At 39.2% G+C, this 26,838-nt stretch overlaps 5 protein-coding genes and 1 pseudogene across 5 annotated transcripts; 4 read left to right on the top strand and 2 right to left on the bottom strand.

Moving 5' to 3' along the window:
• The first annotated feature begins 264 nt into the window (after window positions 1-264).
• On the top strand, window positions 265-1,097 carry LOC128860040 (uncharacterized). Its single transcript, XM_054097264.1, has 2 exons — window positions 265-430; window positions 514-1,097. The coding sequence occupies exons 1-2, from the start codon at window positions 422-424 to the stop codon at window positions 808-810; spliced, it is 306 nt and encodes a 101-aa protein (XP_053953239.1). The 5' UTR covers window positions 265-421; the 3' UTR covers window positions 811-1,097.
• Window positions 1,098-13,203: 12,106 nt separating this feature from the next.
• On the bottom strand, window positions 13,204-13,769 carry LOC128861150 (calphotin-like). Its single transcript, XM_054099068.1, has 2 exons — window positions 13,758-13,769; window positions 13,204-13,680 (listed from the first exon to the last, which is right to left on the bottom strand). Exons 1-2 carry the CDS (start codon window positions 13,767-13,769, stop codon window positions 13,204-13,206), a joined length of 489 nt encoding a protein of 162 aa, XP_053955043.1.
• Window positions 13,770-14,654: 885 nt separating this feature from the next.
• LOC128861312 (calphotin-like) lies at window positions 14,655-15,261 on the top strand. The gene is made up of 2 exons (XM_054099355.1): window positions 14,655-14,716; window positions 14,785-15,261. The coding sequence occupies exons 1-2, from the start codon at window positions 14,705-14,707 to the stop codon at window positions 15,259-15,261; spliced, it is 489 nt and encodes a 162-aa protein (XP_053955330.1). The 5' UTR covers window positions 14,655-14,704.
• A 2,820-nt stretch (window positions 15,262-18,081) lies between these two features.
• LOC128861313 (A-kinase anchor protein 14-like) lies at window positions 18,082-18,632 on the top strand. The gene is made up of 2 exons (XM_054099356.1): window positions 18,082-18,136; window positions 18,203-18,632. Exons 1-2 carry the CDS (start codon window positions 18,125-18,127, stop codon window positions 18,605-18,607), a joined length of 417 nt encoding a protein of 138 aa, XP_053955331.1. The 5' UTR covers window positions 18,082-18,124; the 3' UTR covers window positions 18,608-18,632.
• Window positions 18,633-21,806: 3,174 nt separating this feature from the next.
• On the top strand, window positions 21,807-22,431 carry LOC128861316 (larval/pupal cuticle protein H1C-like; annotated as a pseudogene).
• Window positions 22,432-25,930: 3,499 nt separating this feature from the next.
• Window positions 25,931-26,456, bottom strand: LOC128861149 (A-kinase anchor protein 14-like). Its single transcript, XM_054099067.1, has 2 exons — window positions 26,445-26,456; window positions 25,931-26,377 (listed from the first exon to the last, which is right to left on the bottom strand). The coding sequence occupies exons 1-2, from the start codon at window positions 26,454-26,456 to the stop codon at window positions 25,931-25,933; spliced, it is 459 nt and encodes a 152-aa protein (XP_053955042.1).
• Window positions 26,457-26,838: the final 382 nt, after the last annotated feature.

The following is a 26,838-nucleotide window of genomic DNA, read 5'->3' as shown; positions in this document are numbered from 1 at the left end:
GAAAAGTTGTGTACAATTTAGATTTTATTGCTTATGTGCTCGTATATTCTATTTTGGGTTTCCTCGTGTGTACTACTATTATTTTGACCGTAGCTGTACGCATATTGCTTGCGGTTATATGAAATCAAGTTTTTACCGCAACTCTGATATTTACATGCTCGCCGTACTCATTCCAATAATGCCTACCAACAATGCATGGCAGCGATCGCAACAATCGTGCCGGCTGGCTAAGTACCCACTCACACATTCACATGGCTAGGTAAGTCAGTTAGTAAGACAGACAACCAAGCCATCAGCTAACCAATCAGTCAGTCATTCAGTCTGTCTGCGGCATTGCGCTTTCCTAGTCTGCACATTTTTTCGCTGTGCGCGTAAAGTGTCGAGCGTATTGAGCGCATTGAAGTTGTTCGAGCTCGTAATCATGAAATTTGTAAGTATATTTGTAAATGGATTGAGTCAATCTGTCACTTTTGCAATTTCATGCACATTTTCATACTCGCACTTCACTTGCAGTTTTCCACATTTGTCGCGTTTTTCCTCACCTGCATTGTTTTCCATAACCATTGCAATGCACAGCCAATCGATCGAATGGCGGCTGCCACAGCGGCGGGTATAATTATCGATGCGGCACCTTCGGTGGTCTCCTATCAGGGCTCTTCGCAGGCGCATGCGCATCTCGTACTAGCGCCCATGGGTCGTTCTTTGGGCTATGTGGAACCGTTGAATGTGAATCGTACACTGGCGCGAAATGAACGCTTAGACGAACGACACGAAGTGCTGGATATCAGTCCGGTGTATGTGCCAGAGTGAAGGGCGCCAAGCATGAAACGAACAAAGTGAACCGTTGTTCATACATACCTATGTAAATATGTTTATATGTAGGCCTGTGCAAAAAGTACCGATTAATGTGTGCTTGCTATTTTTTCCTATTCGAAGATAGATTGATAATATTTGTGTTGATATTTTTATGTACGAGTATAAGTGAATTTTAGTGAATGTTGGTGTTTCTAATAAACTTAGAATGCTTTAAAGTTTTGTATTAATATTGTAAGTAAAAAGTATGTAACAATACTTGAAATATAGTTTTTTATACACTAATAAGACTAGTTTGTTTTGGTTTGTTATTGGTAGGAAATAATTATTTTTATGCTTGAAAAATTTCATATAAAAGACAATTATTCATGATATTCAGATGGCTGGAGAAGGTATTATTATTATTATTATTATTACTATTAGGCTACTGCACACTGCGATCAAAACAGATCTATGGTGCAAAGCCTGCTGAGACACCCTATATTTTAAGGCGTTTTAAAAGTTTTGGCACATTCCGAGGTTTACCGTTCCATAATTTATATGAGTGTACGGCAGTATCACCTCGGTCATCCTGCCTAGTGCAGGAGGTAGGTAGGTAGGTGAAATGGCTTCAATTCCACTCTGGCACTCCCCAAGTAGCATTAAAGCACCGTTTTGATACCGTTATGAAACATACAACAGGCAAATATCTACAGCCAGCCAAAGCTGTTGATGTAATTGAGAAGATTTATGGGATTAAGGTTGAAACGCTGCCACAAGCTGTCGAAAAAAGGAGCATCCAGTGACCTTAATTGCTTAGCTGCCAATCGCGGACATTTACAGAGAAAGTGCTCAACAGTATCCTTCTCTGAAAGGTCCCCACCGCTTCTGCAAGGGGGGTTGAATGGTAAACCTAGCTTTCCCGCGTGTGTGCCGATCGCCAGCTGACCGGTAAACACAGCTACGAGTTTGGAAATAAAATGGCTTGGAAACGCCAGGGCTTACTGAGTCTTTCGTCTATTGCACTGGAGTCACAGGGTTTTCGAAATACCACATGAAGAAATGGAGCTCCACCTTTTCTGCGCTTGCCTGAAAAATAAGTAAGAGGGATGTTGATGATCGGGTAGGAGGTCTCTGAGACCAATTCAGTTCCCTTCTTTTCAAGCTCATCAGCAATTTCATTTGCCTCAATGTTACTATGTCTTACAATTTCATTTCCCTCTATGTTGCTATGTCTTGGAACCCAGATCAGAGATATGTTACTTGCAGGGCATCTAGAAAGAATGTGTTCTGAGTTATCAGTGTCCAGAATCGGCAGATAATGGTTTCAGGGAGACCAATTTTGTTTAAGTGGTATCTCAGACTACAGTGGCCTGTAAAGTAATCAGTTAAAAGTCTTAAGTCTGTTCTGCTCAGCGAAAGTAGCTTATCAGAAATTCTTCTGTTCGGCGTTAGGAATTGTTTCGCCTGTCGTTGATCCATAGAATTTCCACAGAGAGGCTCAGGACCAATTAGAAGCAAGTTTGTGACGTTTTTAGCTAAACTATTAGGGAAGGTATAGTTAACTTTTATTCAACCTTCAGGTAAAATATGTTAAATACGGATTTAGAGTGAGTTGTTGTACTTGCACAGAACAACGTTAAACTAACTACCAATACGTTAGATATCTAAAGGCCAGCTGTATGCTAAATGGTTTGCAAGTTAGGTAAGCTAATAAGACATACTGAATAGGGCTTAATGATACTACATTTTGTGAGGGTTATACTGCCTAAGTATGTAACAGACATAGCTCAAATATTGGACATTCTCGTCACAGTTTCTTGGCCTTTCATGCACATGTCCCACCAGCCATCTAGTCTTCATAATCCTGCGCTGAATTTTGTTAAGTTATTGGAATAAAGCTCGAATTCATATCGAACTTCTCAATGAATGATGACCCACATATGACTGTAGACTTCCCTCCTGTCCTGTCTTCCACAAGAAGGACTTTTGTTATCACGAGAGCAAAATATCAGCAACTGGTGAAACATCCGAAGTCATTCAAATCGAATAAATATAGACTGCAGTGCTTTTGCACAATTATACAAATACGAAAAACATAAAACGCAGCAGGTTTGGTTGGATTGGCTATACACTGCGCAAAGATGCTGGCGAAGTCTGCAGCGAAATCCTTTCTTGGAATCTGCAAGGCGTTCAGCTACATCAAAGACCGTAGCGATGTATGATAGCTGCCGACCGCCATACAAACTGTAATAATCCTAAAGAACTTGTTAATAATCGCAACGACTTCAGTAACTTTATTTTGGCCCTACGATCCACTCGGAGTTAATGATTAAGCCAACAATGAAACTGTACAGAAACTTCATTTTCGTCTAGGGCATCAATAGCATTATAGACTCATGGCGTGATGCGAGGTTGTGCCAGTAAACGATACGTTTCTGATATCCATACGACTATGAAAAATATATGCAACCACATATAAAATATGTGTAACAAATGTTAAACTGTTAGTGCAGCGGAAATTTTTACTTGTGGGAAATGTTAAAACTTTCCATGTGCATTAATTCCAGCCTAAGATTATGAGGTGCGGTTATTAAAAACGAGATTGATGTTGTGAAATATTTTATTTTGATTTCATATGTAATATGAGTAATCTGTTTCTTTATTTTTAAAATTGATTTTAAAATTTGAAGTTCTCCAAATTTTATTTGAAATCTTTGATAAGTATACAATTCAAGCAACGATAACAGTGACTCCAGCTTTAGGTTAGGTTAGGCTAGGTTACGGTGCTAGTGACTCTCCATAAGGGTGTAGAGCGAGCCCACTTATACTTAGAGGCTGATTGTGATACCACTAGTCTTCAAGTTCCCTCTTTAATTCCCAATGTGGTGAAACGATGGGTGGAACTGTGGATGGCTGCCGATTCTAGTTTGCTAGTCATCCAATGAAGTAAGAGTTTAGACATCGATATCGCGTTCTGACAAAAGTGAATCAGAGGCAGAGAAAGTGTCTCTAACACTCTCCACATCTTCCTCGTTTCTGCAGCTGCGGCAAAAGTAATTTAAGGCAAACTTCATACATTTTCCATGTGCTCCCAGGAGGCAGTGTCCGGTGATTTTATCAACCACCGTGCTAATGAAAAAACAGTCCAGATTGTCCCTCAGCAATAGTTTCATGCTCATTCCTTCTAACCCAAACCTGTCTTGTTATCTCAAAAGTGAGCTCTGTGATCCGTTTTCTATTGTCTAACGAAATGTAGACCAACCTGATCCAGAATTTGCTTGAGGATAAAGAGATGCTCATATATTGGGCAGGAATGAAAGATTTAAAATCAATTCCAAATCAATCCAGCTCATAAGCGATGCAAAATCCAGGGCTGTCTCTGTGTCCAGCAACTCAGACAATTTTCGTGGTACACTGCTTAGCTAACTCATTAAGAATAGCACTATAGAGGTTTTATGACAGCTTGACAGCCTGACCTATAACGCAGCCTTCTTTATACCTATTAACTCTGCTTGAAAGACACTGCAGTAGTCAGGTAGCCGTAGACTTAAGTTCATCTAAGGTACTTCCGAGTGGATGTCTTATTATTTAGTCTTGAGCTGTCAGTGAAGTTAGCCCCAGACGCTGGGTCAAGGCCCTTAACGTAATTCCATTCACATTTTTCTGGGATTCGTGTGGAGAATTTTTGTTTTCAAAATAAAATAGTGGAGCAGTGTAATCCAGCTCCCTGTGTTCTCCGGAGGGGTTCAAAAAATTTCCGAGTGTACAAATCTGAAATATTTCTTGAATATAAATCCAGACATAATTTCAGTCGTTGCAATTAGTTCGAAATTTGCCATGGATATCTATGAAAAGATAGTACGAGGTGTGTTCAAAAAGTATCGCGAATTTTGAGTTTTTTCAAAAATTATTTATTTATTCATTAATATCTATTTTGTCCCCTTCAAAGTAATCCCCATAAGATATTATGCACTTGTGCCAACGTTTTTTCCAATCTTCGAAGCACTTCAAAAAATAATTTTTTTATCTTGTTCATCTCTTCCTCTGATGCCGTCTTTATCTCGTCAACTGTGGCGTAGCGTCGTCCTTTCATGGGCCTCTTCAGTTTAGGGAACAAGAAAAAGTCACAGGGGCCAGATCTGGGGAATACGGTGGTTGTGGCATCATTAATGTGTTGTTTTTGGCCAAAAAGTCGCGCACAAGCAACGATGTGTGAGCAGGGACGTTATTGTGATGCAAGAGCCAATTTTTGTTCTTCCACAAATGCGGGTACTTGCTGGTAATATTCCTTATTTACCGTTTTACCCAGTGGCAAGAACTCATGATGCACAACGCCCTTGCAATCGAAGAAATCGGTAAGGAAAAATTTTACATTCGACCGAACTTTTCGCGCTTTTTTCAGTCTTGGTTCGTGCGGCAGCTTCCATTGAGATGATTGAGCTTTGGTTTCCACGTCATAACCATAAACCCACGATTCGTCACCAGTTATGACCCTCTGGAGCAAATTTGGGTCGCCGCGGACAGAGTCCAACACCTCATTAGCAATGTTCACGCGATGCTGCTTTTAGTCGAAATTTAGCAGTTTTGGTACGAATTTTGCCCAAATCATTGAAAAAATCGAATGGCACAAGCCAATCGATATGTCTAGGTCTTCAGCAACTTCCCTAACGGTGATTTGACGATTGGCCAATACCATTTTCTTCACTTTATCAATTTTTTCGTCTGTTATTGAAGTGCTCGGGCGTTCTGCATGCTTTTCGTCGTTCACATCTTCTCGGCCTTCTGGACACATTTTTTACCAACGATAAACGTTGCTTTGGTTCAAAGTAGCTTCTCCGTATGACACAGTCAACATTCGGAATGCATCCGCGCACTTCATTTCGTTTTTCACACAAAATTTGATACAGGTTCTTTCATCCATCTTTTTGAATAGTTAAAAATCGAAGATGAGCCGAAATACGTACATGCAAAGCAGCTGTCAACAATTAACTGAACATTCAAATGACGAGTTCGGGTCGGCATGACTGAGAGACATGAGTACCAACATATCGCCACAAAAAAATCGGTATTCGAATATACGTCACCTGCCAAAATTCGCGATATTTTTTGAATACACCTCGTATAGAGTCTCAAGACCCTTGGTTGGGATAGATGGCAGCGGTCCTATGGATGCTGCACTTTGTATCTTTTTCATTTTGCTATTGCAAACCATATTTCCCACTGTTGGCCACGAATCAGTCCCACCATGGATGAGGATAGACCTCACTACATGCAGTGTACTATGCGCGGTTTTAAGACCCATCTTTTACCTAAAGCCGTTTTGCATGCGCAAAGAGCAGTGGCCATTTTTCTTGACCTGTCTTAGATATTACGGTTCCAGTTGAGTTTACCAGTAGCAATTGTAAGTCCCACGCCTTTTAATGAGAGAACTTTGAAAGTAAATATTTTATATTTGTTTGTAGATATCAGCATTGCGATTTTTAGGGCGTTGATATTCAGTCCACCCTACATGGCTCAGCTGTCTACAATTTAGAGACCGTTTCGTAACAGTTCGCTCAGAGTCTGGGGATGCGGATAACTTCACACTGGGTAGTTTGCAATGAAGAAGATTTACTTGCTCTTATTTGTTTTGGTTGAAACATTGTATTGAAATTGTTGAAAAAAAAAAAACTAAACTGCATTAAACTTGGGCGATTTTGGTGAATTTAATAAGCTTTCATAAGATTAACTTTGCACGGCGAAGTCCTAGATCCCTAATAAACTCTGCGTTGATTTTTGATCATTCCGCACCAGAATTAACGATCGAACAGCGTTGTGCATGGCTAGCGCCCAGTTGGCTCGGGGTTCGATGACCCTTGTGAACATGAAGTATCGAATTAAAGAATGCGTATTTTCCAACGGTAGACAGTCCCCAGCAGGCAATGATAAACCTTTTTGCGGGTTTCTACCATGAAAAGGAAAAAAAATGTAGGCGTACGTGTATGGAAGCATCAAAACGCACATCAGACAACCGAAGAGAAGATCGGCTGAAAGAGGCGTGCCCAAATACAATATTAGTTATGTATGTGAATGTCACTTAAATTTCGTTATAAAGAAGTAGAAATGAGAGTTTATTACCTACTAGACTACTAGGACTAGGTTGGCTTGTAGTGGCTGCCCAAAAAGTGAGCCCACTTGGACGAAGAATTATAGTTCATCCTTCGTGATAGCCAAAGCGGGCTAATTTTTTTTCCATGAGGGTTAATATGCATGTGTTTGAGCTAAGTTTCGAAGCAATCGACATGCACTTTTTTGAGCGATTGCCACATTTTATGAAATGCTAATGCAATACTGAATATATGGAGTATAGCTTAATTCCATTTCTTGATCTATATCAATGCTGCTGGTATGTGTAACAACGCAAATAGTTAGCGAATGTATGTATGACAAATTGTTTTGAATACGATTATCACTAAAAATGTCACACTTTACGTTAACAGACACTGCTGTTGGCATTGCTCCACCTACGTACATACGAGGGTCGTTTGAAAAGTTCGTGCAAAGTCAAAGATATATCACAACTGGCGCGTATCGAGGTTGTGTTTAGTTAGTAGCATCTCTTGGAAGAAAACATCGATGGTTTTCGAGAAAAGTGACACAACTCAAAATTCGGAGTTTTGCCGTTAAAAGCAAAAATCAACTACAGAGTTTATATATTTTTACCTGGAAAAGTGTCATAAGCGAATCTTGAAGCAATTCTGAGAGATGGCGATAGTGTCGTTTTGTCAGGTGATCGAATTGGCGCGTCACTTATCTAGAAAACTGATCCAACTCCAAAAATCCTTAAAAACTTAGATGGAGAACTTGTAAAAATAAATGATATTAGTATCTTCAGAGTGGAAAAGAGTCCCCTTTTACAGTGTTTTATAAAACATCATTTTCCGAGACTGATTTTATGAAATTTGAAGTAAATAAAGCCCGAACATCGTCTACCCGTAGTAGTACTAGCAGTAATAGCGAATTAACAACTCTACCTGCGCTCAATCGCGCCTACAAGGCTAAACAGAAAGTTAAGGATAAAAAAAGGAAGGTTTATTAAAACTGATGGAGAAGAATATCATTCCAAAGTATTACTCTCAGTTCTACAATAACATCTAGGATTTTTCTTACCATTATGCCTTAAAAAAAGTATTTTTTATGTTCTACCAAAGGATTTAATTGTTTTTGTTTTTGTTTTACTAGTTTATTCAGAGGAAGTTTGTAAATGTTGTGTTACAATTTTTATTTTGTAATATAATATATAATAAAATAATCAAAAATAAATTGCTTTTTTGCTTTTGACTCTACTACTCTTCGAAATGTATCTCAAAATTTGAAAAAAATATAATATACAATACATTTTTTAAATCTTTTCAGGAAAAATGACACATTTGCGAAAAACTTACAATATTTCTTTTTAAAATAAGCTAAGAATGTAAAATATGGTATTTCCACAAAGCACTGTTGTATTATGATTGCACAAAACCAGTAGGATTGGAAAATATGAATATTGGTAATCAAAAACTTAGATTATCTATTTGCGTAATTTTAAAATTGATTTTCTACAAAACTTGTATTTTTGAATTATGTCACTTTTCTCGAAAACCATCGACATATCAAGTTTCAGCCAGATCGATCTATTTCTTCTTCTTGTTTGGCATTCGTTGGAATCGCGGAAGCCGAGTGATTTTCCGTTTCCATCACGACAACAGACCTGCTTACGCCTCAGTAGTTGTGGGCGCGAAATTAAGCAAAAAAGGTTTCAACTCGCTTCACATCCCGCCTATTCTCCAGACTGCCTCGGATTACTATTTGTACCACAATTAGAAGAAATGTTTGGCGGGAAACGTATGGCTATTTGTCAGACTTGGACAAATCCTATTTTTCGGAAGGCGTCAACCCCCCAGATGAAGTGTATAAGCCTAAAAGGAGGATATGTCGAAAAATGAAAAAAAGTGTACCCCAAAGAAATAAGTTGCTTTCATTTTTGCATGGACTTTCCAAACGACCCTCGCCAATTATATATACATATATTAGAAATTATAAAAATTATAAAATATATATATATAATATAATATATACATATATAATTGGCGCTAACACCCTTTTTGGGTATTTGGTCGAGCTCCTTCTCCTATTTGTGGTGTGCGTCTGGGAGTTGTTCCATACATGAAGGGACCTACTGTTTTAAGTTGACTCTGAACGGCAGATTCGTAAAAAAACAAATTTTTCATGGCAGATATACACTCGGAAGCTTACCATTGCCTGCCGGGGGGCAACCGCTTTTAGAAAAAACCGTTCCGTTAATTTTGATGTTTCATGCACGGAGATTTGAACCTACTCGCATTCGAATGGTAGTCACGTACCGACTCATTCGGCTACGGCGTCTCGTATGCATTTATTGAATTCGATAAGATCGCATCACTAGCGAAGAAGTTCGCAATCAGCTAAATCGTACCAGAAATTTATTTCACTAATTCAAGTTTTCCTGGCAATCAATATTTTCACATTGAACTTGAACAGCGAATGTTGCAAGTTCGCCAGCAACATTGTATAGCAGCTATTTCGGCTGGTAATTGGAAAGTTGTAGAGGTAACTGGTTAGTTTTGAGTTTGCCAAATTTAGCAAAACCACGTAGTAAACGTGCCAAACAAAGCGAGAGCGAGGAATTTCAGCAACAAAATTTACGAGTAGACACATTTATGTATGCTCACGTAAGCTATGGGAGGTGTGTTTAGCTGCTTGTGTTGTGTTGATTATCGCTGTGTTGGTGACCAAAAACATAAGCAAAAACACTTTGCGACAGAAAAATAGCGCATACCGTGATTAAAATATAAAAATAAAAATTAAGTACAGAAAGATTTATGGTATTTGTATATTTTTAAATTATGACCTGGTTAATTGAGTATACAGAAAGTTGTGAAGAGCAGATAGAGTATAGGTCCAAGGATACTTTCATGCATTTATTGGCGTAACGCTTGCATAAGTTCTATCGCGCTTGGTCCTGAGATATCTAATGTTTAGATACGAAGTTAAAACGCCAAAAAATTCCTTTGGAAGCAAAATCCATAGCTTGCCGAAGGCCTGAGCAGCATCGAGCAAAATGAAAAATCATACAATACTTTTTCTCATGGATTGCGTTTTCTATTACGCTTCGGTTGCGGCGTCTACTACGGAGCACCTTCATTGCCGTAAAGCACCTTTTTGTTTAAATTTCTTGTTGTAAATGTTTTTGTTTTCTTTTTGGAGTTTGGAAAACAAAATACCGATTATTTACAGTATACAAAGTGTCGAAATCCATAGAAAAGCAAAATCGTATTCATGGAGAATGAAGGTAAGAGTCTAAGAAAGTTTAACGATTTTAATTCTGCAATGACTTCAAACAGGTTACAACATCGGTTATCGGTCAATTATCCTCTGGATAACTTCTCATTTGATTTAGGGTTGGTCTGGGAATGTTTTAAAATCCTCAACACCCTAGCAACAAGGAACTTTGTTAGTTGATGTGGGTTCCGGGACATGAGGGCCACGAAGGGAATGAAATTGCGGACACTTTAGCGAATAAGGGGGCAAACACTCCCTTCGTAGGTCGTGAACCTTTCAGCGGGGTGAAAGTGCCTTTCTGCGTGAGGAGAAACAACGAGGCCTAATCGATTACTGGAGAGCCCAATTGGTTCAATCAGCACTGGCTCGACGTAGACTAAATTACCTGGGAAATGGGGCTATAGATCCAAACTTCTTGATAGAAATAAAGGCTACAGCAGTTTTAGGATTTATTAACAGCCTAAAACTGTTCGAGTAGGCTACATGGCGCTGCACAATAGATCTCTTCAGGTCGCAGTGCACAAACAGCCAATCAATAATAATAATCCTCTGAGTAGCAACTAAACACCTATTTGGGGTAGGCCAAAATGAGCAGGCGAGACTCGGTGGGCTCCCGATCGAGGATTTACAACTTAAGGGTTAACCAGAGATTGCATGGTCGGAGCAAAAGGCTCGCTAAATATGTTAGGGTGTTCTTAAATAAAATATCTCAGAACCTCGTTGTTAAATAAAGGTCGAACATTTTTTTGCTTTGTCTATACACTTTTTTCACTTGTAATCTTATTATATTTATCACAGATAAGATTTTAAGTTGGCACGCCCAGCTGTTAGGCCGCTATAGAAAGTAAATGTGAGCAAATTTCAGGAACGGTGGTGTAAAAGTTATTCGAAGCAGTATTTCTTTGAATCAATATTTAATTCAACGTTTGCTGAAAACTATTTTATTGATACATTTAAAATTTTTGTTATACATATATAATTTTTGGAAAAAGATTCGCACTTAAAAGCGTTTTACTGAATTAAAAAAATTCCACGCCAACACATTGCAAATTGTCTCTCAAGCGAATTCTTATTTGATCACACTTTGATTGACCACCGTTATTATTGCGGTTTATCAAATAAAACCAAAGAGAACGCTATTGGTTTGCAGGCTTACAAGCGAAGTTGAGTTCCATGGAAGGAAGCGCAGCGAAGCGAAGAAATTGGGCATCGGATTTATAGTGACAGAGGCTTCGTCGCCAAGTACTTTTTGCTAATTCCGATTAACGAATAACTCGACGTAATCTGCATCATACTAAGATTTTATAAAAAAAAAAAATTATAAAATAAATAATTGACGTCTGTTAGGTGTTTGGGGCCGAGCACTTCCTCCTATTCGTGGTTTGCGTCTTGATGTTGTTCCACAAATGGAGGAATCTCCAGTTTTATGCCATCTCCGAAGGGCAAATGGTTTTTACGATACGCAGAAATACACTCGGAGGTTCGCCATTGAATGCGACCACTATTAGAAAAACTTTTATTTTTTTGTTTTTTTATACATTTTTTTTTTCAGTTTTATAAAATCTTTATTATTTCAAGGATGACGCGACCATAGACTACTTCTTTGAGTGTTTGGAGTGCACTTCAAAGTCAGACGGACATGTCAGCGGGAAAATTAGTTCCCTGCCAAAGCTTCTACTAACAGACTAAATCAGCTGGAGGTCGCCCTCAATCGCCCTAATACGCTTAGTTAGACAATCAAGAATAATAATGAAATTAATGTAAGTTCTAATTTAAACTATTTACAAGGGCGAACAGGTCACTTTTTCATTCCTTCCTTCACTAAAAATATTTCCGTAATTTTTAATATTTTATTTTATTTAATAAAAAGTTAATATTTGGTTTGATCCAGCTCCAGTCATGATCAGTGTCATGTCTCGCTTGAGCGACACCGGACTTGGAATGGCATGGTGGATATTGTGGATACTCTATTAGACCACTCCTTATACAGTACACGGTGCCACTTTATCGACAAAAAGAGTGATCAAATGCCTAGAAGTACAACTACACTCAAGATAAACTTACTGGGCGCACATAAGTCATTCTTCCACAAGTAAAGTAAGTTCTTGGCAAATCCAAATTCATGGAGGTCAATCTCAGAGCACGTGAAAACTTTTAGTGAACATAACGAACTCGATTCTTCAATCCGGCTGCGAAATATGGGTAGATTCGCTAAGAGTGAAATGTCGGTGAAAAACTTTACAATCTGTGCAACGTAACTGCGCTCTCGGAGTGGCTTCGCCATACAGAAGAGTATCAGAAACAGCGGTTTTAGTTATCAGCGTAACCATCCCTATAGATATTCTGGCCCAAGATCGCAAACAGTTGGTAAACAAGATGGAATTCTGAACAGTACGGTAAATGGACAGCGAGACGAATACCCGATTTAAAAAAGTGAGTAGAAAGAAAGCACGGGGAAGTTAATTATCACATAGTTTTTGTCTGGACACGGGGCGTTTCGCAAGTATTTGTGTCGAATGGGAGAAGTAAACTATCAAATTACATTTATGGAGATACTGAATGGGATGAGGCGGACCACAACTTTTTCACCTAAAGAAATAATCGATAAAATCATGATAGGCGAGGAAAAATGGAATACGGTCGCAAATTTCATTGAGAATATTATCCGACAAAAGAGGCGTGAAATGGAAACTTATGCTGAAGAGCAAGATGCATATGTTTTTCAAAACAGGCGAGCCTGCACGCAGGGCGATTACGTAAATGTGTTCTTCTTGGACCAATGCGGAAGCAGTCCCTGGGTTGAGGGGAAAATCCACGAGGAGGGGAGGAATGTTTTTAGTGAAAGCACCACACCCGTAGTACTGATGGTTGCTATATCGTGCGAAGGCACTTTTAACCCAACCTCACAACCAAGCAAAAAAAAAAACAAAACAATCAATACACACTTATACGTAATTGTATACAATTAATATTAGTAAAGAATGAAAAACGAAAGGAAACGAAATTACATTGAAACAATATCTTATTTATTTAATTTAACAATATCACAGGTCACAGTGAACAAGTTTAATGATGAACAACATGGGCAACTGGGGCAGCAAAAACTGATTTTACAACAGGTGCAGCATGGACGACTGGCACCACGGGAGCAACAACAGACTTCACCACTGGAACATGATGAACGACTGGAGCGGAGTAGGACTTCACAACAGGTACAACGGGAGCAACAGTCTTCACAACTGGAACATTATGAACTACTGGAGCCGAGTACGTTTTCACCACAGGAACCGAATAGGTCTTTACTACGGGAACAATGGGCGCAACAGCCTTAACAACTGGAACCACTGGAGCAGCATGTACGACTGGAGTCACAGTCTTCAAAACGGGTGTTACAATATGGCCATTGTTATGCACTTGAGTGATGCTCTGGTGGGAGACTGCAGTTGGAACGCTGTGCACTACAGAACCCACTTTGGCCACAACGGGTTGTGCAATGAAACCAGGAGCGGCGGTGGCGATGGCGAAGAAAGCGATGAAGGCGACCTGCTCGGAAGAAAAAATAGTTTTCGTAGTTATTGCAAATACCGAATTTTTAATTAATTTCAATAAAGGAAACATACGTATTTGAACATGTTGCTGCTATATTTTTGCTGCTAGTGTTAGCTCTTTGAAATTTGTTGGTTAACTGATGATAAGCTAAGAGATCTGCGAGGAATTTATATATTCAGTTAAAGTATACATCGATTTTTTTATGTTCAACGGTTACACACCAAGTCAATGGGTTATTGGCATTGACTTACGCGTAAAAATTTGACCACAAAATACAAACGAGTACATACAAACAACAAATTAATGGACGATCATTCGAAATCGAATACGCAAATGAACTATTTAAAATAAATATGTATGCATTGTGCATATGTACTATATATGTATTTGTGGACCCTGTTTTGTGTGAGTACTTACTTATTTTTAAGAAAATAGTTTTTAAAAGCCGTTAATATTGGGTCTATGAAGTATGCACAGAGTTAGTAGTCGTCCCCGGCAATCACTTCAGCTGCAACTTAAAAATATTTGCCAAATCATTGTAATTGGGCTTTAGAGTTGAATTTAAGCTAATTAATGTGCGTTTAATTACCCAAACATTTCAATAAAGCTCCTGAAGAGTAGGTCTCGCTGTCAGTTTTCTAGCAGATACTTTGGTGGCGCTAAATAAGATACTTATTTTCTGCTTTCCAAGGCAAAATATTCAAAAGCGAAACAAATTCAATCATGCGTGCCTCCTAAGCTCACTACTTCAGTATTGTTTATTGTTGGATCGCTATGCACATGCGCATATGTGAATGTGTGCGCACTCAAAGCTCGCGAATAAAATGTTAATTATGGGCAGTTGGTGTCGCAAAATTTTAAGGTTCAAGTTCAATGCGCTATGATTTTATGCTCAGATCACATGCATTCAGCATATATTTTTTGGCACTATAAATTTCGCACAAATTCATTTGAAAGCCATCAATCAGCCTCCACCCTTTAAACAGTGAACAACCACTACTTCGTCAACAAAAGCAACATGTTCAAATACGTAAGTCTTTTACATTTCTAGACTTGGATATATTCTAAAATTTCATTAATAATTCAATATCCTCACAGATCACTTTCATCGCTTTCTTCGCCATCGCCACCGCCGCTCCTGGTTTCATCGCACAACCCGTTGTGGCCAAAGTGGGTTCTGTAGTGCACAGCGTTCCAACTGCCGTCTCCCATCAGAGCATCACTCAAGTGCATAACAATGGCCATATTGTAACACCCGTTTTGAAGACTGTGACTCCAGTCGTACATGCTGCTCCAGTGGTTCCAGTTGTTAAGGCTGTTGCGCCCATTGTTCCCGTAGTAAAGACCTATTCGGTTCCTGTGGTGAAAACGTACTCGGCTCCAGTAGTTCATAATGTTCCAGTTGTGAAGACTGTTGCTCCCGTTGTACCTGTTGTGAAGTCCTACTCCGCTCCAGTCGTTCATCATGTTCCAGTGGTGAAGTCTGTTGTTGCTCCCGTGGTGCCAGTCGTCCATGCTGCACCTGTTGTAAAATCAGTTTTTGCTGCCCCAGTTGCCCATGTTGTTCATCATTAAACTTGTTCACTGTGACCTGTGATATTGTTAAATTAAATAAATAAGATATTGTTTCAATGTAACTTCGTTTCGTTTCGTTTTGTATTCTTTACTAATATTAGTTGTATACAATTACGTATAAGTGTGTATTGATTTTTTTTCTTTTTGCTTGGTTGTGGGGTCGGGTTAAAAGTGTCTTTGCGGGATATAGCAACCATCGGCACTACGTGTGTGGTGACTCCACTTAAAGCATCCCACCTGTTCTCTTGGATTTTTCCCTCAACCCGGGGAACGCTTCCGCATTGGTCCAAGACGACACATTCACTTAATCACCTTGCGTGCAGGGTTGCCTGTTTTAAAAAACATATGCATCTTGCTCTTCAGCATAAGTTTTCATTTCACGCCTTTTTTCGGATAATATTCTCAATGAAATTTGCGACGACATTAGATTTTTTCTCGCCTATCATGATTTTATCGATTATTTCTTCAGGTGGAAAAGGTGTGCTCCGCATCATCGCATTCAGTATCTCCATAAAAGTAATTTGGTATGTTCACCTTTCCCTTTCGCCACAAATTGGATTTGGGGGGATGGAACCGAAACTAGACTGTTTCCGATAGTGGTAATACGGACATTACGAAACAATGTATTACTAATATTTAACCAGAGGTCAGCGAAGTCAATGAAGTGAAAATGATCTTTCATTCTTGCAAGTTGCTCTGGGAAGAGTTGCTAGAATAGTTAATAAATTAAACAAATTTAATGGGAAAATCGTTGCCGAGCTCACAAGCTGAGATCAAAATCTCACTCACACGCCAATTTACAAGGTCAATAGGAAAAGCAGTCCAAAAATCTAAGCCAAGTTACTTTTTTATTGATATTTTCCAAGAGCAACGTGTATCACATCCACTACGGAAGAATCGCATAAGTAGGCTAAGGAAAAATAATAGAAAGATTCAAAATAGTGAGGTAAACACACATAGATGATCTCGTGACCGCAAAAAAATGTTCATCCGATCTTTTTGGTACGCAAAAGTTTAGCAAGAGAATCCCGGGGTTGTTGTTCAAGAATCCTGACATGGATGTGCATCATGATAATTAGAAAATGATAACACACGAACTGGCTGTTCGACAGTATAACACATGGGCTGAAATGTCCTGAGCCTAACACACTAGTACTAGTTTTATTGCATTCGCTTTTTTTAGTTAGTACACAACATTAAAAATACAGGTGTTAAAATTTCATGATATTCTATTTCTTAGTTCGTGGGTTATTGTGCTAAGGGTGGCGGTGCTACTATTGGCGGTAACACTAGAAAACATAAAAAAATCCGTAAAATCCTTTTGATTGATGCCTGAGTTAGCTGACATCGTAAAGATATCAAAATAACGAGTTGGCCTGATATTGCATGGGCATTTGACTATGAGAAAGCTCTGTTCAAAGTGGGTGCCGCGTTTGCTCACTGTTGACCAAAAACACACAAGCCACAAGTCAATCAAATCAATGGTAAACCTACAAAAAATGCTCACCGGTAAGAAATTTCGTTCTAATGAAGAGGATATCGCTGAAACTGAGGCCTATTTTTAGGTAAAAGATAAACCCCTTTACAAAAGTGGTATTGAAATGTTAGAGCGGCACTTGAATGATTGCGTTGTTCTTGATGGAAATTACTTTGATGAACAAAGCTAATTTTGAACAAAAAAACATCACATGTTTTCTTTGTTAGGCCCGGGACTTTTCAGCCCAAGTGCTGGGTAACAGAGACTAGCACTTAGCATTGCGTGCGCATTGTTGCGATACCGTTTCAGATCCATAGTTAGTCAGAAAACAAACAAGTGTACCGTGTTTAATATAACTAGGGAGGGTTTTACTAAAGAAAAACTGATTTCTTCCAAGAACACAGCTGCGTTGAGTCCGCAGCTCCCACTTGCGCAACTAGACAGAGATGATAATACTAAGGTCAATAGATTTGAGAATAATTTGCAGATCGAACTGAACAATGAGTAAACTGGAGTACACCTGACTTCGAAAGGAAACTTCAAGAGTATACAGATCGCTCGAGGGCATCTGAAGGCATAGGTACTGGAAAATTTATATGACCCCAAAACAAAGCGGTCTTTTCCGAAGGATAGTTTTCTCAGAATCTTCCACGCAGAAGTGTATATCACCTGTATATTTGAAGGAATGGGCGTTTGACCCCCTTAATGCGAGAAAATGCACCCCGGCTTTGAAAATTTCACATAATGACCTTTCAGCTTTGGATCTTTGTTCTTAGAAGTTACACGAAGCTTGCTGAATAAAAATCAGTACCCATACCAGGAGCAATTTTTTTATTTTTCTTTGTAATAATTTTCTTACAAAAAATTATACAACAGCGGATTGGTCCAGCCGACGTGTAAATCTACTTTAAACTGATTGTAAAAAATCAAATTTGATTTGTTTCTAAAGATAAACATACAAACAAACGATAACAATAAGCAAGAATATACGCCCACTCACAGCGCTGCTTCCCAAAGCTAGGTCAGTTAAACTTCCGTCCATTGGCACTCGATTGAAATCTGCGTGTAAGGCACAAAGAGTAAAGTACCAAACAGGTTACTCTTTATTTCGCATCAACTGCATACTTAGATAACCTCAGCGGAAGCGTGTAAGTACATATGTGTGTGCTTAGGTTTTCATTTCTACCAACCTTTATCAATTTTATCTATGTACTTATGTTTCCTTCTGTACCAACAACAAATAACCTATGGTAAGTGAATTAATTAGTATGGTTGCGCTGAGCATGACGGATTTCGTATAAAAACTCCAAGCAAATCTGGCAATACCATCAGTTCCAATTTACTTACAATCAAAGCAACAAATTTGCACTCGCAAAAAAAATCAAAATGTTCAAATACGTAAGTGGGCTGTGCTTTAACTCTGTAGCATCATTTTCTAATGAATTTTTTTTATCCTTTCCGTAGTTCGCATTCTTCGCCCTCCTCGCTGTTGCCGCCGCCAAACCTGGTCTGTTCGCCGAGACACATACCGTTGTGCAACCAGCTGTAGTTGCTAAAACTGCCTACGTCGACACGAGCGCCTCCTCGGCCATCACCCACCAGAGTCACGTGAACCTGGTCAGGAAGGTGCCAGCTGTACCAGTAGTCCATGCTGCTCCGGTCGTCCATGCTGCTCCAGTCGTCCACGCTGCTCCAGTAGTCCACGCTGCTCCAGTCGTCCATGCTGCACCCGTTTTGAAGACTGTCGTCACTCCAGTGGTTCATGCCGCCCCGGTGGTGCATGCCGCCCCTGTTTTGCCAGTCGTGCACTCAGCATCTCTTATTAAGACTGTTGTCTCATCTCCTGTTGCTTACAGCATCCACCACTAATTATCTGATTAACATGATTGTACTTTCAAAATAAGATTAAAAAACAAACAAAAAATAGAAAAATTAATATCTATAATTTGAAGTAACTGTTTATATGGTATTTATCGCATCGAATATATGGCAAACTTTCAAGTCCTTAGCGCTGTCTTAATGATAGACTATACAACTTTGACCCTTAAGAATTTTACTACATCAACATCGGGCAGATGGCAAACGTTGAATAATTGATAAAGTTAATAATAAAAAATTAAAACGGCGCCAATGAATTTTATACAACTAAAAACGAAAACGGGAAAACAAATGGGAGAGTAATGGATATATCCTATTAGGGACAATTAGGAATTGCGGGTGAAGAAACGCTGCAGGATAATACGAAAATGTTTCAGGCAAATACAGTATAAGTCTGCAAGTCTATTAGAACTGAGTGGCAGGATGTCTGAATTATCTTCGCAATGAATCTTTGACGATGACCAGCCACACGACGAAATTGCGTATTTTCGAATAATCAGAATTTCGATAACATTTTTCAAAAACTAAGACACGTTCGGCAAGCGTGACACGATGCATAATACAAAGACAAACTTCTCTGAATATTTTGGCAGCTATATGTCATTGAAATTATTATATACCTTGACAGCTCCTAAAATATAACCATTAACCATCTCATGGCGCTTTACTTAATCAATGAAAGCTGACCGCATGATAGGAAATTCTGTGTTACTAAAGCGTCCATTGAGTTTTACGTGGGTATCTCGCAGCATCGGCTTTACATTTCGGTGCTCAAAAGCTCATCGGATCAAAATAATGCGTCGATCAGCTGAAATAATTTATGGTTGTTAGTGTGGAAAGGACTTACTAGTAACCTTGTTGAGGTTCGTGGCTTATCTAAGCCAAGACCCTGCCTTGGCTCCGACACTCATCTGCTATGCATCTCAACATTGAGCCAAAAGCTCTACACTCATTTGGCTGTAAAATCACAACCACGGAGATACTCCTACTCGCTTCGATACTAGATTTAAATCTCGGGCGGAACTTGTTTTCATAAAACTTCTTCCACACAAAAATTGTCAATTCGTTACGTAGAGCTTCCAGTCACATCAATCACTACTCGATTATTCACACTGACAATATAAACTTTTCTGTCCCCGAAATACTGCGCCAGAGACACTGCGTTCTTACAGAAAAATAAGATGGGGTAACATGTGATCGGACATAATCATATCCAAAGTAGAGAAAGAAAGGTGGCGTTCTAACAAAATATATTCATGAAGTGTAGTTCGAAATATTTACAAGGGCGATTTCGCAATCTGTGACCTCTGCTGTACTTACAGTGACAACTGATAACTTTTGATTCAATTGATTAAAGCGGCAGAGGAAAATGTGAAGAAAAAAGACGTTTTGATTGTAAACTGTAATTTTTTTTAATCAGTAATGGGTATAACCATCATTCCCCATAAAGTAGTTCAGGTTGATTAAAAAATTGTGGATCAATCTGCTTTAATCGCATGAATTAATGAAATTATCTTCAATTTGTTTCTCATATCCCTTCCCCATAATTTTAACCCAACAATCAGCACTTATATATAATGTTCGACTGGAGAAACAGCCTTCACAACGAGTATTACAATAGGGCACAAAAACGGTGTCGAATCGCAGATCCGAGGTGGCCAACTGACATCGCCGGGACGACTGATGACACGACTACTGACTTTGCGTGCCAGAGATAAATTTTAGCATGCTGAAACCAAAGATCCATGTCTTCAATTACCGGCCACAAAAAATTGCTTAACATGTCTTTGTAGTGCTCACAGTTTTCCGAAGTGGAGTTTCCACCATTCAATGATGCCACTAAAATAAGCATCAGACTGCCACTCTTTGAGGATGCATTGGCAGTTTGCTTTTCGAAATGTGCTTCACCAGAAAAGGTGATTTTGACCACCCTGTATGTACAATGTACCTACCTTGTATGCCCATAATTAGTGCCCTCGTTCTTTATTGGTGTTATTCTTGATGTGGTACCCTAAAGAGGTTTTATGCTGCCTCTGAAACTCAAATAGTTTTTTAAGAGCAGGTTTTCATGGCAGACATGAACTCAGAGGTTTGCCATCAACTGCAAAGGGGCGATTAGTATTAGAAAAACATCTCGTATCATTCGATGTTCCATTGTACACAGTGGCCATTGAACCCAAAACCGCCGAATGGCAGCCACGCTCAAACCCATTCGGATACGGCCGAATATAAAATTTCTTAACTGATTCTTAGCGATAACCGCAATTGACTGGCAACGTACTCGCATTAGGCACTTCACGCCTTTTGAAAAGCCTCTTAACGAAATGGCGCCAGCTGTATGAAGTATAAATAAAACAAAAGACAAAAAATATGATAGAAAAAAAATTATACGCATAACGAGAAACATCAATCATTGATTGCCTTTGCGCAGGGCATGCCAAGATGAGCTTTGGAGGCCTATTCTCGTGAGCCCTTAATAAGCCCACGCAAGATTAGAAACATTTTCGTGCCAAGCTTTGTAGTTGTATTTATTTGTAGAATAATCATGCAAGGTCCAATTTTATCACTTAATTAGTAAGAAAAACGAGGTATACACTAGCAAAAGAGGTAAGCAAAATCAATAAAGTTCATTCAGTTTGAAGTATGAATTCTTTTTAATGTCATTTTTAAGGTCTTCGTGTACTTGTGTGCATTCACATGATTGCATTTGAATCAGCACTTTTTGAAGTTGGGGTGCAAAGGAGCTAGAAATATCAACTCATTGCAAAGCAAACATAAATTTTATGTACATTTGGATGTATGTTTTTGTTGTATGTAGTAAAAAAATTACTTTGCAAATTGAAATTTTGTATACATATACACATTTAATACACAATTAACATTTTAACGAGACTATTTAAATAGATTTTCGAACAGTAGTTTTTGTTCAACATTTTCTCTTTAATTACGACATTCGCTGTACTCTACGAAGGAGGAAAATAGTAAAACTTTATGTAGGTATAATATCCCTTTTATTTATATACACATATATTTGGCTAACCTTTGCGGTTGTTATAAGTATAATAATAGCAAAAACCTGCTTGCTGCGCGCACTTTCTTAGTTTGAAGTTCAATAGAAATATACACCATTGAGCTAGCGGATTTTGAACTTTTAATTTTCGTACTATAAATTTGGCTAAAATCCATAGGAAGCTATCAAACGCCTTCTACACTTCTAACAGTAAACAACCACAACTCCAACAACAACAACAACACCATGTTCAAATACGTAAGAATTTGAGCTATTTTAGTATATTTTGGCGAAACGAAATTAATTATCATCATTTTATTTTAATTCAGATCGCCTTCGCTGCTCTCTTCGCCATCGCCACCGCCGCTCCTGGTTTCATCGCACAACCCGTTGTGGCCAAAGTGGGTTCTGTAGTGCACAGCGTACCAACTGCCGTCTCCCATCAGAGCATCACTCAAGTGCATAACAATGGCCATATTGAACACCCGTTGTGAAGACTGTGGCTCCAGTCGTACATGCTGCTCCAGTGGTTCCAGTTGTTAAGGCTGTTGCGCCCGTTGTTCCCGTAGTAAAGACCTATTCGGTTCCTGTGGTGAAAACGTACTCGGCTCCAGTCGTTCATAATGTTCCAGTTGTGAAGACTGTTGCTCCCGTTGTACCTGTTGTGAAGTCCTACTCGGCTCCAGTCGTTCATCATGTTCCAGTGGCGAAGTCTTTTGTTGCTCCCGTGGTGCCAGTCGTCCATGCTGCACCTGTTGTAAAATCAGTTTTTGCTGCCCCAGTTGCCCACATTGTTCATCATTAAAACTCTTCTTTATGATACCGGCTGTCTTATGTTTGTTAAAATAAATTTGAATGATGTTATTTAATTTTAAATGTGATGTGTTTTGCTAGAAGATTTTAGACAACACATTAAATTATAAGTGATGCTTGTTTAGGTCAAGATGATGGCAAAGGGATTAAGGCCAACATCCGTTTTGTTAAGTCTAGTAAGCGTTCTTGTTGAGTTGGGAGTGCTGTGAAGGATAATACTAATAACTATGTAATTTATTAACTATTCCAGCTACTCTGCCCAATATAACATGCGTGAATGAAGGAAAAAGTGTATGAGAATGGAAAACAGATACAAATTAAAATTTCATTAATTCATGCGATTAAAGTAGATTGATCCATTATTTCTTTAAGCAGCCCTGACTTACTTAATGGGGCTATTCCAACTCGAATAATTAAGTAATTATTTAAGAAGTACGATGTCACAAGAGCGGTTGAATGGAGCAGTACAAACTTATATTTATAGAGGCTAAGTTTCCACGGTCAAGCTTCCGCGGTAGGCGTAGCCGAATGGTTTGGTGAGTGACTACCATTAGGAATTCAGAGAGAACTTAGGTTCAAATATCGGTGAAAGACCAAAATGAAGAAAACGTTTTTTCTAATAGCGGTCGCCCCTCGGCAGGCAATGGTAAACCTCCGAGTGTATTTCTGCCATGAAAAAGCTCCTCATAAAAAATGTCTGCCGCTCAAAGTCGGCTTGAAACTGTAGGTCGTTCCATTTGTGGAACAACGTCAAGACGCGCACCTCAAATAGGAGGAGAAGCTCGGCCAAACACCCATAAAGGATGTACACGCCAATTATATATATGTATACGAGTTGTGCTCAAAAAGTATCGCGAATTTTGCGTTTTTTCAAGAGTTATTTATTCATCCATTAATATTCATTTTATCTCCTTCAAAGTAATCCCCATGAGATATTATGCACTTGTGCCAAAGTTTTTTCCAAACTTTGAAGCACTTCAATGCTTCGATGCCGTCTTTATCTCGCCAGTCGCATCGTTGCGTCGTTCTTTCATGAGCCTCTTCATTTTCGGGAACAAGAAAAAGTCACAGGGGGCCATATCTGGGGAATACGGTGGCTCTGGCATCATTAGTGTGTTGTTTTTGGCCAAAAAGTCACGCACAACCAACGATGTGTGAGCAGGGGTGTTATCGTGATGCAAGAGCCAATTTTTGTTCTTACACTAATTCGGGCATTTATGGCGGCTTGCTTCACGCAAATTGCGCATAACTTGCAGGTAATATTCTTTATTGACCGTTTTACCCAGTGGCAAGAAGTCATGATGCACAACGCCCCTGCAATCGAAGAAAACGATACGGAAATCTTTCACATCCGACCGAACTTGGCGCGCTTTTTCCAGTCTTGGTTCGTGCGGCAGCTTCCATTGAGAGGATTGAGCTTTGGTTTCCACGTCATACCACCAAAAACTCATGATTCGTCACCAGTTATGACCCTCTGGAGCAAATTTGGGTCGTCGCGGACAGAGTCCAACATCTCATTAGCAATGTTCATGCGTTGCTGCTTTTGGTCGAAATTGAGCAGTTTTGGTACGAATTTTGCGGCGACCCGTCTCATGCCGAAATCATTGAAAAAAATCTAATGGCACGAGCCAGTCGATATGTCTACGTCTTCAGCAACATCTCTAACGGTGATTCGACGATAGGCCAATACCATTTTCTTCACTTCATCAATTCTTTCGTCTGTTGTTGAAGTGCTCGGGCGTCCGGCATGTTTTTCGTCGGCCTTCTGTACCACCGATAAACGTTGCTTTAGTCCAAAGTAGCTTCTCCGTATGACACAGTCAACATTTGGAATGCATCCGCGCACTTAATTTCGTTTTTCACACAAAATTTTATACAGGTTCTTTGATCCATCTTTTGAATAGTTAAAAATCGAAGACGAGCCGAAACACTTGCAAGCAAAGCAGCTGTCAACAATTAACTGAACATTCAAATGACGAGTTCGGGTCGGCATGAGAGAGAGACATGAGTACCAACATATCGCCACAAAAAAATCGAAATTCGAATATACGTAACCTGCCAAAATTCAAAATTTGCGATACTTTTTGAACACACCTCGTATATAAGTTTCCACGGTGGAAAGAGTTTCACAAAAAAAAGTTTCAAAAACATGAGGCGAGTCGAAATTAATCAAATTTATTAATGTTTTTTAGTTTTCATGCGACTAAATGCCAAAATTAAACAAGTGATTTAGATTTAATTCGTTTTCAGTAAAATTTTTGTTTTTTTGTCTTATTTTTTTGTAGGAACGCTATGTTTCTGGCGCAGGTATTTTCTGGCGGGCAGAAAAGCTTCTATTGGCGGTGTGAATGATCGAGTAGTGATTGATGTGACTGGAAGCTCTACGTAATGAATTGCCCATTTTTGTGTGGGAAAGAGTATTAATAAAAACAAGGTCCGCCCAAGATTTAAATCTAGTATCAAAGCGAGTAGGAGTATCTCCGTGGTTGTGATTTTACAGCCAAATGAGTGTAGAGCATTTGGCTCAATGTTGAGTGGCATAGCAGATGGGTGTCGGAGCCATGGTATGGTAGAGGCTTAGATAAGCCTCGAACCTCACCAAGGTTACTAGTGAGTCCTTTCCACACTAACAACTGTTACCACAAATTATTTCAGCTGATCGACGCATTATTTTGATCCGATGTGCTTTTGAGCAACGTAGTGTAAAGTCGATGCTGCGAGATACCCACGTAAAACTCAATGGACGCTTTAGCAACACAGAATTTCCCATCATCCGGTCAGTTTTCATTGATTAAGTAAAGCGCCATAGGATGGCGATGATAGTTCTTCTAATGGTTATGTTTGAGCAGCTGCCAAAGTATATGACAATTTCCATGATATATAGCGGCCAAAGTATCCAAAGAAGTTTGTCTTTGTATTATGCATCGTGTCACGCTTTCCGAAGTGTTTAGTTTTTGAAAAATACTATTGAAATTCTGGTTATTTGAAAATACGCAATTTCGTCGTGAGGCTGGTCGTCATCAAAGATTCATTGCGAATATAATTCAGACATCCTGGCACTCAGTTCTAATATACTGGCAGACTTATACTGTATCTGCCTGCAAAATTTCCATATTATCATGTAGCGTTTCTTCATGGGCAATTTGTAATTGCCACTAAGCGGATATTTCCATTACTCTTCCGTTTTGTTTTTCGGTTTTCGTTTTTGGTTGTAAAAAATCATTGGCGCCCTTTTAATTTTATATTAACTTTGTCCAATATTCGACAATTGCCATCTGCCCTAACTTACGTAAGCGATGTTGATGTAGTAAAATTCATAAGGGTCAAAGTTGTATTATCATTAAGACAGCGCTAAGGACTTGAAAGTTTGCCATATATTCGATGCGATAAATACCATATAAACAGTTAATTCTAATTATAGATATTAATTTTTCTATTTTTTGTTTGTTTTTTAATCTTATTTTGAAAGTACAATCATGTTAATCAGATAATTAGTGGTGGATGCTGTAAGCAACAGGAGATGAGACAACAGTCTTAATAAGAGGTGCTGAGTGCACGACTGGCAAAACAGGGGCGGCATGCACCACCGGGGCGGCATGAACCACTGGAGTGACGACCGTCTTCAGAACGGGTGCAGCATGGACGACTGGAGCGGCGTGCACCACTGGTGTGGCAATGGTCTTCAGAACGGGGGCAGCATGGACGACTGGAGCAGCATGTACGACCGGAGCAGCGTGGACGACCGGAGCAGCATGGACTACTGGTACAACTGGCACCTTCCTGACCAAGTTCACGTGACTCTGGTGGGTGATGGCCGAGGAGGCGCTAGTGTCGACGTAGGCAGTTTTAGCAACTACAGCTGGTTGCACAACGGTATGTGTCTCGGCGAACAGACCAGGTTTGGCGGCGGCGACAGCGAGGAGGGCGAAGAATGCGAACTACGAAAAGGATAAGAAAATTGTCATTAGAAAATGATACTACAAAATTAAACCACATCCCACTTACATATTTAAACATTTTGATTTGTTTTTGCTAGTACAAATTTGTTGCTTTGATTGTAAGTAAATTGGAACTGATGGTATTGTCAGATTTGCTTGGCGTTTTTATACGAAATTCGTAATGCTCAGCGCCACCGCATTAATTAATTCACTTACCATAGGTAATTTGTTGTTGGTACAGAAGAAAATATAAGTACATAGATAAAATTGATAAAGGTTGGTAGAAATAAAAACCTAAACACACACATACTTGCACGCTTGCGCGGAGGTTAGCTAAGTATGCAGTTGATGCGAAATAAAGAGTAACCTGTTTGGTACTTTACTCTTTGTGCCTTACACGCAGATTTCAATCGAGTGCCAATGGACGGAAGTTTAACTGACCTAGGTTTGGGAAGCAGCTG

Source organism: Anastrepha ludens, chromosome 4 (assembly GCF_028408465.1).
Source record: "Anastrepha ludens isolate Willacy chromosome 4, idAnaLude1.1, whole genome shotgun sequence".
In the NCBI taxonomy this organism is placed as follows: Eukaryota; Metazoa; Arthropoda; class Insecta; order Diptera; family Tephritidae; genus Anastrepha; species Anastrepha ludens.
This window is presented reverse-complemented; position numbering and strand designations above follow the sequence as displayed.